Source organism: Macrobrachium rosenbergii, chromosome 49, assembly GCF_040412425.1.
Source record: "Macrobrachium rosenbergii isolate ZJJX-2024 chromosome 49, ASM4041242v1, whole genome shotgun sequence".
NCBI classification, from domain to species: Eukaryota; Metazoa; Arthropoda; class Malacostraca; order Decapoda; family Palaemonidae; genus Macrobrachium; species Macrobrachium rosenbergii.
In genome coordinates this window covers 10067484-10085679 of record NC_089789.1, presented here as the reverse complement: position 1 = coordinate 10085679, position 18196 = coordinate 10067484, and the positions used below count along the sequence as shown (strand labels likewise).

At 35.7% G+C, this 18196-nt stretch overlaps 1 protein-coding gene across 4 annotated transcripts in view; it reads left to right on the top strand.

Moving 5' to 3' along the window:
- LOC136832075 (urea transporter 1-like) overlaps positions 1–14338 on the top strand; it is a 32800-nt gene extending 18462 nt beyond the window's left edge. For 2 of the 4 annotated variants that reach the window (XM_067092689.1, XM_067092688.1), the window contains exons 4-10: positions 6804–6923; positions 8139–8293; positions 8899–9118; positions 9764–9911; positions 10028–10212; positions 11313–11468; positions 12216–14338. In XM_067092689.1, the coding sequence (XP_066948790.1) occupies positions 6804–6923; positions 8139–8293; positions 8899–9118; positions 9764–9911; positions 10028–10212; positions 11313–11468; positions 12216–12314 (1083 nt within the window). In that variant the 3' untranslated portion in view covers positions 12315–14338. Of the gene's footprint in view, positions 1–1856; positions 2086–3310; positions 3460–6803; positions 6924–8138; positions 8294–8898; positions 9119–9763; positions 9912–10027; positions 10213–11312; positions 11469–12215 lie in introns of those variants that run through there. The other 2 variants (XM_067092690.1, XM_067092692.1) reach the window with 2 other exon arrangements.
- Positions 14339–18196: the final 3858 nt, after the last annotated feature.

Here is an 18196-nt window from a genome sequence, read left to right as displayed (position 1 = left end):
GACTTAATGTTGAAATAAATAAATAAATAAGGTATATAACTAAATAAAAACATTAATAAGTATAATATTAACGACTATGATATTATGACGTTTCATTTTGTGACGGTAAAAGTTGTAAAAAAAAAAAAAAATTTTAAAAATTTTTTGCAACTTCACCCGTCGTGGTGTCATCGACCACCGCGTACTTCACTAAAAAAGAAAACAAATGTCCAGTCAGCTTCTCTTTGGGTCAATAAAAAAGAGAAAAAAGCACATATATATTTTCTCCAGTCAGCTTCTTTTTAGGGTCGCGAACTCGCTGAGAAGTCTGAAGAGTCTGGAGACTCTAGAGTCTAGAAGATGCTACGGTATAGAGCCTTGCATAAACATTCAATACTTCATGTCATTTATTTATCTACTTTCTTGTTGTTCTGTCATTGTTCTTTTTTTATGTTATTTCTCCTTGGATTTTTTTTTTTAGCTTCTGAATATCATTTTAATTTTTCATTTTTGCGTAGAGTGGCATTCCGTATGTCAGTTGAATACAATTTATAAATGTTATCGTTAATGTTACAAAATCTCTATCTTTCTGTCTGTCTGTCTGTCGCTCTCTTTCTCTCTCTATATATACGATCTGATTCTCGGTCATATGTAGGTTCTACCAGTACAAATGAAACGCGTAAGATATAATTAACACGTGTATTTTCCTTAATAGTTACACAGGGCCCTGTTGCTAATAATACGCTACTTAATTATGCAACTATAGTGGGAAGGTACTCTGAGGTGACGCGCCGATCATTGTCTTACCCTTACTGAATACTGATCATTAACTTTTCAGACTGAACTTGCTTAAGTCATAGACCTCAGCTGATTGGTCTCTTACAATCGAAAGGGACCAATAAGGGTCTTCTATGTATGGCACTCATTTGAATTGCCCGCGCCAACTAGCAGATTTTTGTTACGTCTCAAACATGAATTTTTACAAAAATCAGTTAATACATATATATATATATATATATATATATATATATATATATATATATATATATATATATATATAGAGAGAGAGAGAGAGAGAGAGAGAGAGAGAGAGAGAGAGAGAGAGAGAGAGAGAGAGAGAGAGAGTTTCCTTCACTAAGGCCAGAATGACAACGTTATCATATCTAAATAAAAAAAAATAGAAATTGATAAATAATAATATCCGGTGACTTTTTACCTTACGAGGTCAACACTTAATTTTACATTAATTTGGGCTATCACAGCATAAGGAGAAATCTAATTATAATGAGCCGGAAGTAATTTAACTAATTATTACATCTCATTGGTATTTTTCTCTGACCCTGAAGCACTAAAAAGACTGTTCAACTCGAAATGTCAAACTATGGAACTAATTTTCTTTTTCATATTGATATTCGATATATGTCATATAAATTTTTCATGTGTCATTATCTTTTACAGGGAAGGATTTTTCAAGACTTGAAGCCATTCTAGACTTAGGATAAAGGTTAAAAATGTTTTTTATTTACACTATCCTATCACTTCTAAAGTCCTTATATGCATGGGTCTAACAATTGATACAGCGCAGTTAAGTGGTTGCGACCTTAGCATAGCTTTCGCTAGACCGATGTGTGATCGTCAGTCATCAGCAAGTGATTTGCTTTGTGCAAGAATCATTGATGCTATGTGTTTATTATTATTATTATTATTATTATTATTATTATTATTATTATTATTATTATTAACATTGCTGTTGTGTAAGAAGAGACAACGACTACGACTACGACTACGACTCCTAGTTCTCGACAAACCCTTGCTTAACGAGAGTGTTCAAATACCACTGGGTCTACCCGTCTCTTTTCTACGGTTGCCTTTCCATGTCTCCCTTTACCACCTTTCGCAACACATCCCCCTTTCCGTTGTGCCTACTAGTTCTGTTTCGTAGTTCTTGTCGCTACGCAACGACATTCCAGGATAAACAAAACCCCATCCACAGGTGTCCTTACTCCCTGCTTAAAATTCCTGCAGTTAAGGACGTTTGGTATGAAGACACATTAATCTATGGCGCGTCCTTTTTGCTATAACGCCTCCTACATAATGCAGGTGATGGTACGTAGTTGCACAACATTACTCTCGTTGCATAGAGAGAAAAAATATCATTACGTAAGTAGGCATTAATGTTTAGCCATTACTGCGCGGACACCACAATAGATACGGCGTAAGAGGCCATATTAATTCGTGCTGTGTTTCGGCAAGTCGCTCTCAGATAGAGAATCTTTGTAGCTCTTCGATCTTATTTTTGGTTTAGCTCCGGTGGTTCAATTTTTCATTAGACCTATGATGGTTTATGGATAAAACCGGTGCTTCATTCGCCGAAAAATGCATAATTTTATGCCGACAATGTCATTATGCGAATCAAAGTTCTTCTGTGGTAGGTTAAAGAAGGTATAACTGAATTTAATAACAAAAAGAGCCAGGTCCACTCTTGTTCATTGTACATTACGAAGACTTTGGTTACCGACTTAATCCTATTCATGCATTTACGACGAGTTTCATTTGCTCTTTTGTTAAAACAGTCCTTGAGTTTCCGTCTCCGTCTTATTAAAAGGAGGGCAACTATAGCCTGCGTGCATGGAGCTGACAGTAAAAATCCTTAACCAATGTCACTGAAACTAACCACGAATAGCGGGAACTCAAATTCAGCAGCCTCCATCAGTTGCAGCGATATCAGCTGCTGATACTTAACCCCTCATCTCCAAAATAGCCTCGTCCACGGTCTAGAGTAAGGCTCCCTTCTTTAGGTTTTGCTCTAGACCGTGGCCTCGTCCAACCTCGAGAAATCCTCAAGCCAAGTTAAGTTAGAACAGGGTAAGAAGTTCGTTGCTCCGTCCCTGACCACCAGAAGGAGTCGGTGTCCATCACCCGAAATGTTATGCTATTCTTGGTCCCCATGTCCTTGGCGTCTTACATTTCTTTCATTCTGGTCACGTTCTGGGTGTGTGGTTAGGATACGAAGTTATGAGAAAGGACAGGTAGGCTAAGTGCTTATTCCGAGACGAACGGGACATGAAATTCATTTGATAGATGACCAGGAATCGCGTCAATAACTTTAGCCAGACAAAGAATCAATTAGGATGAAAAAGAGGAAGAAAAGTAAACAATCTGTATAAATCTATTAATAATGTGAGTCAGCTTCGACCCGTAAACATGGGACTATTTCATTGGGTAAAACTTCGTTAGGCCAGGAATTCCTTCCAGCAAGGTGAGAAGACAGTAACACCATCAGACCAGGAATCCGTTTAAGAAAACAACGAGGAAGAAAAGTAAACAATCTGTAGTCTCTGCTGTAGTTTTCCACAGGTGTCGGAGGAGGAGATCCGTACTTAATCAGTAGCAGGTGGTGCAGAGGGCCACCTGAATGGGTAAAAGCAGCTACTCTTTGGCATTTTAAATGTCGTGTCACTGTTACGAAAGGACTTGTTGGTAAGGTTTCAGTTGTTGGCAGTCACTCTTTTTGTGGAAACAATTGTTCTAGAGGTGTCGGTAACACTGGCATTGTGTGTATCGAGTCCGGAGAGGCTGTCCAAAACAAGTTTACTCAACTGGAGAAATTTTTTTGTGGGATACCGAAGAAAGTGAAAATTTTCAGTTTGTGAGTGAATGGTAAATGAGGTTGATTAAAATGGTCGACTAACCCTTGCGTTTGTGATCTAACAACAAGAGACTTTATTTTACGTGGGACAAATCTGGTTGGTTCAGTTTTGAATGTATAATAATAATAATAATAATAATAATAATAATAATAATAATAATAATATTAATGATTATTATTATTATTATTATTATTATTATTATTATTATTATTATTATTATTATTATTATTATTATTATTTAACCAAATGACCGAATCAGCTGTCCAATACGAGTACTTTCACGAGATTAGTAGGCAGGCTTCTTCTCTAGAGAGAGGAGCACGCACGTAAAAAATACACAAACATCTGTATGGCAGCCGCATTGCATACAAAGTAAGGTTGGTCAAGCTGTGAGGAATGCACGCATCTATGCTGGCATCTGTCCTTAAACTAAAACAGTGGTTTATGTATACCAGATTTTCGTAAATATGTATATAAGTAAAAAATGCGCCGAAGTTTCTTCGGCGCAATCGAGTTTTCTGTACAGCCTCTACAGCGTATAATCAAGGCCACCGAAAATAGATCTATCTTTCGGTGGTCTCTGTATAATGCTGTTTGAGCCGCGGCCCATGAAACTCTAACTACGGCCCGGTGGTGGCCTATCCTATATCGTTGCCAGAAGCACGATTATGGCTAACTTTAACCTTGAATAAGATAAAGAATACAGAGGCTAGAGGGCTGCAATTTCTTATGTTTGATGATAGGAGGCTGGATGATCAACATACCAATTTGCAGCCCTCTAGCCTCAGTAGTTTTTAAGATCTGAGGGCGGACAGAATAAAGTGCGGATGGACAGACAAGTTAAGTACTGTAGCCTATACCTTAGTTTAACCAGACCACTGAGCTGATTAGCAGCTCTCCTAGAGAGGGCTGGCCCGAAGGATTAGATATATTTTACGTGGCTAAGAACCAACTGGTTACCTAGCAACGGGACCTACAGCTTATTGTGGAATCCGAACCACATTATAACGAGAAATTAATTTCTATCACCAGAAATAAATTTCCCTAATTCTTCATTGGCCGGTCGGAGAATCGAACGCGGGCCCAGCAGAGTGCTAGCCGAGAACGATACGGACAGACAAAGCCGGCACAATAGTTTTCTTTTACAGAAAACTAAAAAGTGTCTTTAGGTTACGAAATATGTTATTGTGTGCAATCACATACATAACTTCACTATCAGACTTCCATACCATAGATAAGGCTCTATTGTTTTACGTAGGTTAGACTTTTTGTTCTGGTTGCTGAAAAGTCTTAACGTTGTTTTCGCTCAGTCTCGCTTTCATAGTCACCAAACTCATTCGGGATTGACAGAAGCTCAATTTACGTTAAATCAGAAGGATATACTTGATTAACACAAGATTTATATATGTATATATATCTATATATAATTACATATCTCAGTATGTATATATATTATATATATATATATATATATATATATATATATATATATATATATATATATATATATATATATATTTTTTTTTTTTTTTTTTTTTTTTTTTTCTTCTTTTTTTGTTGAATGCTAGGAATCGTCAGTCCATTTGAACTCAAATTTGTCCTGTGTATCCCAAGGGCATTAAAATGTCCTAGAAGCGATTTTTGTTGGGATCTAACTTCCTTTCACTGGATTTGTGATGAAATCCAAAATTGATTTAAATGCTTCAGTAATACGTAATTTTAGAAAATATATATCTACACTTTTTTTAGACAAATCATGAAAAACTTTCCAAATTTTAATAAAACTTTGCAAAATCTTCCTCTCAACAAAAAATACATAAATAAATAACATTACAGGGTCAAATTGCAAGATTACACTCTGGTCAAATGTCAGATTATCAGGTATACCCATTTTCCCAGTGAGGTCTCAGCGGGTGACCACCATAGCAGGATGCTCTCTAGTAACTTTAAACATCATTATTATTATTATTATTATTATTATTATTATTATTATTATTATTATTATTATTATTATTATTATTATTATTATTATTATTATTAAAGTCCACATACTCAAATGGAACAAGAAAAAAATGCCATCAGTTTGTAAAGCAATCTTAAATTAATTATTTTTGCCCACATGAGACCACCACTCAGGTCTTTCCCGTACCCCGTAGGGGGTTAACGCCGTCAGTGCACCTCAGGCGGTGCACTGTAGGCATTGCTTAAGGTTCTTTGCACTATCCCTTCGTCCCCCAGCTGCAACCCCTTTCATTCTTTTTGCTGAACCTCCGTTCATAATCCCATTCTTCCATCTTACTCTCCACCCTCTCCTAAGTCTTGCTTCACAGTGCAACGGCGATGTTTTCCTCCTGTTGCACCTTTCAAACCTTTTTGTTCTCATTTTCCGTTTCAGCCCTGAAAGACCTCATCATTTAAAATGTCTGACGGTCAGTCATCACTAATCAGTGACTGTGTATTTAGAAATAAAAAAGAAACGTAATTATGATTAAATTATACCAGTTACACAAAAGACATTGATCCCTTTTTATGGAAAAAGTTATATTTATTTTCACCATTACTTGCCTCTGAAGGCACACGCTAATCATTTTACTTTCACGTTTATAAATTGATTATTTCATTTATTTATTTACTTATAAATCAGTTTATCATCTTATTTATTTATTCATTAAGTTAATTATCAGTTAATTATCTATCTGTATATATTTACATGTAATTATTTATTTACCTATAGATTTGTTACTTATTTATTTATACATTAGTTAATTATTAATTTATTTACTTATAGATTAATTAATTATTTTAGTTATTTACTTATAAATAATTAATTATTTTATTTTATTTATAAATTAATTGTATTTATAAATTAATTACTTTATTCATTTATAAATTAAATATTTTATTTATCTACTTATAAATTAATTAATGGTATTTATTTATTTGAAAATTAATTATTTTAGTTATTTATTTAATTATAAATTAATTAGTTATTTTATTTATTTATACATTATTTAATAATTTATTTACTTAGAAATTAATTCATTATTTTATAATTTATAAATTATTTTAGTTGCTTATCAATTAATTATTTTATTTATTCATATATTTATAAATTAATTTTTTTAGTTACTTATAAGTGAATTAACTGATTGATTTATTTATCTGTTCTTGCAGGTAGCGTTCGCCAACAACCCTCTCTCGGGGGCTCTCATCCTCATAGCCATGTTCATCGGGAACCCGAACGTGGGGTTCGCTTGCTTGGTGTCCGGGCTTATAGGAATCATTTTCAGCAAGGTCAGTTTTTTTTTTTTTGTGGGTATTTATTTTTGGTGAGGATTTGTATTTCACGGTGACTGCTTTTGAGTGTATTTGTTTTTGGGATATTTGTTTTTTGTGGGTATTTTTTTTCTTTTATAGGTATTAGTTTTATTGGTGTGTATTTTTTTTGTGTGGGGTATTTGTTTCTTTCGTGGGTATTAATATTATTGATATGTATTTAGTTTTTGTAAGTATTTGGTTTTTTTGCGGGTTTTAGTTTTATTGGTGTGTGTTTGGTTTTTGTGGGTATTTGTTTTGGGGGTTTTTTATGTTTGGTAAATATTTGTTTTTTGTGGATATTTGTTTTTGTGGGTATTTTTTGTGGATATTAGTTTTATTGGTGTGTATTTGGTTTTTGTAGGTATTTGTTTTGTGGGCTTTTGTATTACTGGTGAGTATTTGTTTTTTGTGGGTATTTGTTCTTTTGGGGTATTAGTTTTATTGGTGTGTATTTGTTTTTTGTGGATATTTGTTTTTGGGGGTTTTATATTTTTGCTGAGTATTTGTTTATTGAGTAGTCTTTTTTTGTGGGTATTTGGTTTTTGAGGATATTTTTGGTGAGCATTTATTTCTTAGTATTTGTATGTATTTGTTTTTTGTGGGTATTTGTTTTTTGATAGTATGTTTTTTGTGAGTATTTTTTGATAGTATGTTTTTTGGTGAGTATTTGTTTTTTGGTAATAGTTTTTTGTGGATATTTGCTTTTTTTGGTGAGCATTTGTGCTTTGTGGGTATGGTGTTCTTGGGAGGGGATATTTCTTGGTGAGTATTTTTTGTCGGTAATTGTTTTTCTTTTATTTATTTTTTGGGGTATTTGTTCCTGAGAAATATTTCATGTTTGTTATCCTGGTGGTATTTACAGTACAATTGGACTAGGCTTCCTAGTGGACGATTCTAATAGCTTTCGTTAGTGGTATCTTTAAGTTTAAGTTTGTCAGAGTTTTTTCTTTTTAAGGTTATTAGTTTCTAGAGCCCTTTTGTGAAATAAGAAAGCCTTCTATAGTTGGAGTTTACCACTTTTAGTTACTGGTATTTCGCTTTCAGTAGCAAAAGGAAATACTAATGTAACCATATCAAATAACATTCACACTTATTCTTTCCAAATTACACGTTTGCTTTTGCATATACTTTTCGCTTCAATTCGAACGAAAACATCCCTTTCTGAACGATCCATTCCGACCCTCCGCCCAGGTGCTGAAACAGCCAGAAATCCTGATCAGTGACGGTGTGACGCTCTTCAACGGAATTTTAGTCGGTTGCATAGCCGTTGCCGCTTTTCCATCCATATCCGGACATGCCCTGGACGGAGTCTTCTGGAGTTACCTCTGCATGGCCGTTCTAGTGTCGTAAGTAGCAGCAGGGGCTGCCCTTTTCAGTCTTTCATCGTAGCAACTGATTATGCCATTATCCAACCCATCCACAAAGCCGACTCATTTTCAAATCCCGTGGTATAAGCGGTTATATTTTTCTGTATGAATGGGATAGAATAAAGCTAGTCGTCCGGCTGAGTATGGTGAAGACGTTGTTGTGAAAGTAAAGAGCAGTTTAGATTAATTAGAAATTATTTGCACAGTATTTCATATTGATTAGTCCCATAGTAGGCTATCTTCCGTATTTCTGTTCAAATCGAATCGTCAAGTATCTAAGGAAATTCTTCCTAATACATATATCATTCATTCGCCTGTATTATTAATTTTGAATGTTTTTCCTTTGCATGTATTTATGACTATATGCAATTTGTTTGTTTTTTAATGAAATTTGCAATGTTCGGAAGACCTGAAGTGTCTATATAATCTTATATTTATGTTTTTTTTGTTGTTGTTATACTTTTTATTAATTTCAATAGTTGGGAAATATGCTTTTTATTTATTTCAACAAAATATGTATAAATGGAGAGATATAGAGAATTTATTATTTAAATGAAGCCTCGATAATCGATTTCCATTTTCAGAGCTTACGTGGACAAAGGCCTGAACGCTCTGATGGCGCCCTCATCATTGCCAGCGTTCTCCATCCCCTTCAACTTGTCCGCAGCCTTCATGTTACTGACCATGCGCAGTGCCGCCGGTCTGGAAGGTCGTATGATATCGGTGGAATCGTTTTTCCCGGAGGAAACGATTGTTAACGAAACTCTCGCCCATAATGGCACTGATCGGATCTCTTGGCCCAGGGTAGGTATAGCTTCCGCTTCTTCTGCGTGAGACTAGGTTCTCGTTAGATTAAGACTGTTGACTCTTCGGGTTATGGTGCGACTTGTTATTACTCGCACAAAACTATTCTTATCTGATTACGGGGTTCTCCAAGAGCAAGAATCCGTGTTGGTATAAGGCCAGCTATCGATGGTTTGACGGGTAACGCTGTGGGGAAAAAAACACGCTTCATAATTTCGGAAGCTGCCTTCCATTCGAGAGAGCATTTTCAGTTTGAGTTGATCCCCTACTCATTTTGGATGATGTTTTTTTTAAGATGTTCCTGGCTTTTATCATAACTCATTAACTAAAAATATCAGGAAAGTTGTATGCCACCGAATATGTTTTGAGAAGAGAAGTTCACCATAGTCTGCTTTAGGAATAGACCAATACTGTTTCTCAGTTTCAGTGACATCATTGCCAGTGTGATTACAAATGTAATTTAAGGTCACATAACATGTGAAAATTTCTCTTTATAATACAACTTACGAGTGAAATATATTTATAAACTCATTCCAACCAACCTTATTTTATATCGCGGGTCCGCAAAAGCATTCAACGTAACGTATTTTGTACCTTGTCAGCGCATGCGTAAGTTAACTAAGCCTTTTTATTTTTCTACTTCAGGTGATGGAAGGAACGCTCTTGGCAGCTGGACAAATCTACGGCGTGGGTACCGTTGATTCATCCATTCTCATCTATCTGGCGTTCTTGCTCTACTCGCCATTACTCACCATCTTCCTCTACATCGGCAGTATAATAGGAACTATTATTGGTGAGTATGATGATAAGACTTCGATTCTAAATGACAGAAACACAGAGCTTTGTAAATTGTAATATATCTCATATTTTTTTTTTTTTTTCTTAATGTATTCATACTTCCTCCGACAGGCGCCCTAGTATGCACAGCCCCTTACATGGAGGTCTACGCCGGCCTTTGGGGCTACAACGCCATGCTCACCTCTGGCGCCATTTCTTACTTCTTGGTGCCGACGCCTGGCGTTATTGTCGCCGCTGTCGTAGGCTCAACTATAACGGCTGTTATTCAGGCAGCTACACTTCACATCTTCTCCCCGGTGAGTATAGAATCCTCCGCAGGACTATTAATCTAACCTAATTGCGTTCACTTCGTTTGGCGCCATGCATAGTACTAGGAAGTCTGCGGAAATGTAAATAGCCTAGAGTCTCCTGAGTCTTCAGCTGTCGATGACGGGATAGACAACTGACAGGCGGAATTTTAATGTATAATCTACGATGACAAAACAATAAAAGACAAAAACAAATAGATTATGTCAGAAATTGAAGGAAATCACCAAGTTACACCCCAAGTCTTCTGTTGTCTGTTAAAGAATAGGTTAAGTGATTTAATCCTCGGACACAAACCCTTAGGCCTAAGGCCTGCCTTTCAGTTGTGTATCTCGCTCATATAGATTAGAGTAATTAATGCATCTAGCTTTCATATCTCTTAGCAAAATTATAATGCCTAGCCAACAACAATATGTCATAGCCTGACCAGAATCCGAATATTTGTCTAGGACAAGGAGGTTGGTCTAGACATCCACAAATATTTTGACTCGATAATGAAGCTCTTACATAATGACCAGTTCCTGGTACTGAAGGACTTGAGAGGAAATCCTTAGTCATCACCCGAATTATGAAGGATCTTTGGAGAATCCTTAATAATCATCCGAATTTCATCACTCACTGAATCTTTCCAAGGTTCACCACTTTGCTGTGATCCAGATGATTGACTGATTGGCAGTTATCTGTCGTTACTAATATCTGGGTCATTTTGTCGAAATATTTTTGATCAGTCTGTAAGTTAATAAAGCGATGTATGTGTATAGACATATATAAAGTAAAGAAAGTGTAAGGGTAATAGATTAAAAAAAGCATTATGCTGACTATATACTTCATCATAAAAATCAATACTCTGGATAAAAAAAAAACGTACAGTATAAAGAAACTGTATCGTAATTACAGTTAAAAGAAAAGTATATTAAAGAATTAAGAAATATAGGTTAAAGGATAATAGTTTATAACCATCCTTTCAAAAGCTCCAAAAGACAGTGGTAACTTTAAGTTACGTTTTCATAAATTTAAACTCATTTGTAACGAAGAGGCCCCAAAATTCCTCTTTCGCCTCTTCTGCTCATTCTACGTCTTCCATTTCCAGACGACGACGCCAGTGCTGTCGTATCCCTTCAACGTTGCCACGGTGCTGATCTGCGCAATCAGCACTGCGCCGGACTCGCCCTTCACCTGGGTCAAGTTCCGCAGCTTCCCCGAGTGGCATCTTTACAAGCACTACAAGAACCGCAGGGAGGAAATGGTGAGGATGGTGACACATTTGTTTGTTTGCATTAGTTAGTGTCGCTTTGGGTTTCATTGCGCGCGCGTGTTTGGGGGTGCGTGTGCTGTACGTACAGTAGGTATGAATATACTGATCTATGAAAAATTCGATTATTTTTAGGAAAAACCTCCTCATGATTTTTAACGATTATGTGTGTAATTTTAATATTTTTGCATGCCTGTGTAGTTTTAAGAACGCTCTCTCTCTCTCTCTCTCTCTCTCTCTCTCTCTCTCTCTCTCTCTCTCTCTCTGAACCAGTTGTCAGATTGTTGGTCTCTATTTTACTCTAGCAGTTATTGGCTACTCAACAATAGGTATTGCCAACAATAATAATCATCAATACATCATCTCTTAATATATTGACGGCGCTCGAAAATAAGATAATTCAGCATCATTAATAAAGAATTATTTATCAAGGACATCACTTGTCATTATAACTTTGTGCTGTATCACATGAGAGTGTGCCATCCCATTTACATAAATCACTTGATGTCTGTCTCAAACATTTATAGCAAAGCAAGGCACAGCATTTTGTGAGCTTCCCTTTAATTTCATTAGAAAATTATAACCGATGCTTAATTAATATATTAAAGAATGAATTTTAAAAAGGCTCTGAAGAAGGACGTCTCGTGTTGAAGCTGTTCCATCTCGCGCCTTTTTCCTTCTCTTGGCGCCATTCAAGATACTCACGATACTGACGTCTCTTCTTCTTTCTTTCTCCTCCAGGCCCTGGGCGACAAACATCCTGAAAACGGCATACCCCTTAACAAAAAGGACAGCTTCGTGTACGTTCCAGAGAACGCCTTGAACGGAGACAAAAGTTAAATGCAGCTTTCTGTGGGCCATAACGTTGGATGGCTTCACCAGGTGTTGAGGCTGGTATACAAGATCAGTGATACCATGGAATGTCTCGTGGCATCGAAGTTTTTCGTCTCTTCGTGGAACTGATGGGATACCATTTCGTATCATCTCACACTCATTAATTTGGAATCGAATTCATCATCGTATATCATTTTCAGCATCCTAGTTCGTAAGTTGGTGTAGCTGGCGAATTCTGCATATCATCTGTAGAGGAAGGAACCCTCGCACAAAAAAACAAAACTGAAAGGAAACTTCAAGACTGTCTAAGCAGGGCATTTTGTTTCTTAATTGTATCATAATTGTCCCTGAAGTAAAAAAGAAAGATTGACACTGAAGGACATCCACACTTAACAACAAAGAAGGATTAGACCGAGGAACAGGGTCAACTTGAAGCCCCTTAAAAAACTCCAGCTCTGCCTCTCTTCGCCCTTTGCAGGTTTTCTATCAGTGTATATATCCTGCATTTACTTGCATCTTTACGAATCATTCATCCTTCAACAAGAATTAACTCCAATAACTGGAACCCCCTTCACTACAAATATACTGTCTACAAAAGCCTACATTCTGTCTACAAAGGCCTACATTAAGATGATTCTCACTTTCAGGCACCTTTTAAAAGACCAACAGAAGTACTGTAGGATAGGTAGTCTAAGGACGCCTTAAATACAAAGGGTACCTCTATCTACAGTGTTTTACTCTGGAAAGTCGTCTCGGACGTTGCCATGTCCTGGCATAAGACCAGCTTCATCTAAGTCTGGAAAGGCACCCGTGCAGTTTCCCTCTTATCCAGTCTGTTGACGAACTTTACTATGTTCCTGTCAGTTTGCATGGCAGTTTGAAAAAGGAGATTTGGAACTGCCTCGCAGACAAGGGCAAACAGCTACCTACCTCCTGCAATGGCTTTTATTCTTAATAACACGCCAGTAAACAGCATACTATTCGTAAAGCACATCCAGGATTAGGTACACTGAGTTCATAACTTCGAATAGTAATTTGTTAATTTGATAACAGAATCTGAAGTATCAAGTTGGCTAAACAAGCTGAACATTGTCTGCAGTGACTTCTTGGACTTGCTCCGTGGCTCTGCAAACAGGAGAATGAACTTAACCCTATGTCTCACGGGAAAGGATCAGTGTAACCAGACTTCCGGCTTTAGGCGTATCACAGTATGAACGAAATGACATCCTCGCTATCACCAATGAAAGGATTCTTTCCTTGTTACCCAGTCGAATAACCAGAGAGTATTTTATTAAATATAACTTTGTAACTTATCTGTAATTTGGAGGGAATCTTTTTATTCTCCCAAGGATGTCATAAAACTAACCCATAGTCCTGCTACTCTTATGTTGAGAGTAATCACCGAACAGTTGGGTTAGCAAATATGCGTTGCTGTGATTACTTTACCCGCCTCTGTGTTGTTCAAGGTGCAGCATGCTGATAATCTTTCGCCTGAGATCACAAAGTGTCAGTGACAACTTGAACTGAGTTTACATGGACCTACTACTTGTCATGAATTCAACTAGGCTAGGTTTGTCAATGACGACTGAGTTTCATAGGCCTACTACCTGTCATGAATTCAACTAGGCTAAATGTGTTAGTGACGAATACTGATTTTACATAGGCCTACTGCTTGTCATGCATTCAACTAGGCTTTACATACTTCTAAAATCATCCATTTTATTTCACTGCTTAATCTTTGTAACATATTATTCCCTCATTCACATGTGTATACGCCATATCATGTAAATACAAAACATGTCACAAATATAACTCTCATCGCTAAAATATCTTCATCGTTATCAGTGTCAGAGCTGGAGTCGCAGATTAAGGTTACAAAATACTTTTGCAACAATTCAAGTTTCTGTTTTGTGTGAATCCATAGTGACAGAATACACGGAATTATATATCCGTATTTAAATAAAAGTGTTCCTTGCAGCTACTTTCGTCAGTGTAACTTTTTTGTAACATGAATGTATACGTCAAATAATTTTTACTTTTTTATTGCCTTATGGTACTATTTTCCTTCTTTATTTTCCACTTGGAACAGTCTCCCTGAGGATGTTGTGCAACTGAAACCTCAAAAGTTCAAGGCGAAGATGCAATGCACCACTACCGTACAGCATTTCTCCTTGTATTTTATAATTTACTTACATTTTTATTTATTTATTAACATTTTTATTTATTTATTAACCTGTTAATTTATTTCTTCTTTCCTAATAACTGCTCTCTTCTTTCTGTTTGTCCTGTTACCTTCTGTTACTTCTTTCAAATGAATGCCATATTCTTCGAGAGCTTGAATTTCAAGTCAATGGCCCCGGTGGGCTTGTTCCATATGAATAGGGTTCATCATCGGAATAATAATAAAATAAATACAACGAAGATAATGCCAGGACTTCATCCCTTTATATCAATATTCTGATACTTTGCCTAATTAACTGATGAAGCCAAAGAAAGTATGGAATCACGAGGGATGTGAAAAGATATAAGAAAGAATCCTCACCAACGAACAGTTACCCCATAACACAGAGGAGGTAGACTTCTCTCAGAGTACAGCAAATGCTTACCAGTAAGACAGTAGATTAGCCTAAGCTACACTTCCTCGTGCACTTCGTTAAATTTGAGATAATCGGCGACCATAACCAATTGAGGAGACCTGGTTCATTTTGTTTATGAATGACCGAAGATTATTCAAGGTAATTTTCCGTGATGAGAAATGTCCCCAAGAGGTGTTCTTCGTGGGCATAAATGGATGTCATTTTGAATCATAGGTAAGATTTCTGGGTAGTGAAGTGCATATACTCCCATGTTGTTGGTTTCATAATGACTGAGAATAGTCATTTAACGCTATTTTTGGTAAAATTTTCTTCTTTTTTTTTGTCATCCGTGTTGTGGAAGATTTTGACTAGCCAAAAAAGACACGCATAGGGAACCAAGAACATGAAATTTGTTACAATTTTAATCGTCATGCCAATTGCCTGTGTGCAAGCGTGTAAATCTAGCTTAAGGATTATTCCAATCAGTCACCCCACTGAGTCATCAAGCGTCACCTCAGACTGTTATCATATCAGACAGGTAGCATTTCATAATTTGAGAATTAGGACACCGGTGATCATGCCCCTATGACAGCAAGGTTAACGAATAATAAATTATGTTGGTGTACTGAAAAACTGTAAAGTGTGGTGAGGAAACATTGCAGATTCAGGTGAAGTTTAGGGAGATACAAATGATTTTCCAATAGTAGACAACGGAACATATACTAAAAGGGACATTCCAGACACCAGGAATACATTCCGAGCCAAAATCCACAGGGTTATTAAGAAGACACTAGATTCCATGTTGGTTAACAGAACTTGAAGTCCTGCATCGTATTACAGGGACCTTATTAAGCAGACTACGGAAAATGTCAGTTATTTATAAACAATGCAGATTCAGTTTTGTAAACAGACGAAAGCACCAAGCAGACAGTATTGGCAGCTTCTGTATCATTTATCAACAACAAAACCCCAGTCTGTAGCTTATGGAAAAAATATAAGATAAATTGCAGGGAAATATACACAAAGTGCTTAAAGTGAATCATTTCCATGAAAGTAATGGCCAAGGAGGTGCGTACGATGAAGGGAACTTAGGAACAGCAAAATCTAGATTTTTCCCTCAAATAGAAATGAAGTTTACAGAGTGCCTTTTACAGAAAGAAAGTTGGAATCTTCTGTAGCTGGTACTGACATCACTGGCACTAGTCCAGATGATATCCTATATGAAATGTTCAAACGTTCCACACATCCTGCATGAAGTGTTTGACCAGATATAGGTCCATGCAGTAACTTGCCAGTGTTGTAATATTTCTTAAGCCTGAAGAAGACGCTTAATTAGCAACCAATTCTATTGACGTTGAAAGAAATCATTGTAAAAGATGGCGAATACAACACTGGTATGGTATCTAGCTTGCAATAATATTGAATCACCATCACGATGTGGATTCGAAAACTGATTCTACAATGGAAACCTCTATGTGAACAGTGTCTTTAAAATAGAGAAGGCGTGTGACGGTGCTTACATTTTCTGGAAATGTTGGAGAACTTTGCATAATTGTGGTCTATTAGGGGAATTGCCTGTGTTCATCAAGGCAGTTTTATCCCTAGGATATCTCCAGTTCAAAGTTGGTAGCATTTTATTCTATTGAAGGTGCATATAAGAAGGTTTTTCTCAGTGTGATATACTTGGTGTTTCATTATTATTATTATTATTATTATTATTATTATTATTATTATTATTATTATTATTATTATTATTATTATTACAAGCCAGGTTACATCCATAGTTGGAAAAACAGGTTGCTTCAAGCCCAGTGACTATTAGGGAAAGCAACCCAGTAGGAAGAAGAAATTGAGAAGTTGAAAATAAACTACAGAAGAGAAATCACAAAGAAAAACAAATGATAAAAACAGCAAAGTAAAAGTAATAAGTTAAATGAATTGAAGCAACACTCATGTCAGCCTCAAAAATAGTCACATAATTATGGGAAAATGATGCAGGACTAAACCAAATGCCAAGGAAGGGAAAAAATTAAAATAAAGCCGGGAAATGAGGTAAAAAGCCATGTAATTTGGAAAAAATGCCTTGGAATGTATGTAAAAAAATACAGAATGCACTAATGAATAGTTAAATATTTTACAAAATAAATAGTAATCTTAAAAAAAACTGTAAACAAATAGGTATTGAAAATAAAGACAAATGTACTAGTGTACAAAATAAATTTCTGAAATATAAATATACATTTTAGCGTTATAGCTGAACTTGTGCAGTATAATTTTAATCTTATGTAGTGTTTCATGACACAGTTGACAGCACCCTTTGAACGTTTTCATTTCCTTAGTAAAATCTATATTTAACGGTGCTAAACATCCAGTTTTATTCAGTCCAAGCTTGCTGCACTGACTACATAACAATATATGATCGTTATTTTGTGCTGTAATTTTCATCGCTGTCAAATTTGGAGTGTCGTCTGCTTTCTGTTTTACCAGACAAGCGTAGGGAAAAAACATTTAAAACGTCCAATTTTTCAATAAAATATTTAATAATTTGCTATAATTTTTTAAGAAATAAGTTTAAAATAATAATAATTTATTTACTAGATAATTTTTATATTTTTATTTAAATTCTATAAATGTAGACAATAGTTATTGTTTAGGCATGGCCTCTCTAAGAGTTGCTAAGTACTATGTTTTTTTCTTTTTTCAATAGTTTTTGTCATCGATATAAATTTAGACTGCAGATAAATTAAAAGATATTATATAAAACATGCATTTTGCTAATTTTATTTGTAAAAATTAGTACAAATTACGTAGAATCGAAGGCAATATCTCCGAGGGTAAACAAATAAGTTGCCAGTTTCTATTTATTATTCGTTTTTTGTTTAATAGTTACTCTAATTGCCAATAGATGTCCACAGCAGCAGTATCACGAATTTCCCAAAATTAACTAGATAGGATAATGAATATATTTGAGTTAGGAATACTATTTTCTTGCTTGATTTAACGAAATTAAACATTTTAGTATTATTAATTGCAACAAGATCAAATTTTACCTCAAATGACTATTTAGGTTTTCTCATTAAGTTAGTTCCCATTTAGAAATGCCTTTATTTACACATTTTCCGATGAAAACCCCCGAGAATTTCAGAATTGTCAAATAACCTAACTTTGGTGGAGATCAAAATTTATGAGTTTTATTTTGATTCAGTCTAAACAATCAGCATTGTCTTTTTGTGTGTATTTTTCTCTACTTTTGTTCGCGTGGCATAATGCGTCTGCTAGTTGTTTTACCAAAAGCGGGTAACAAAACACCTT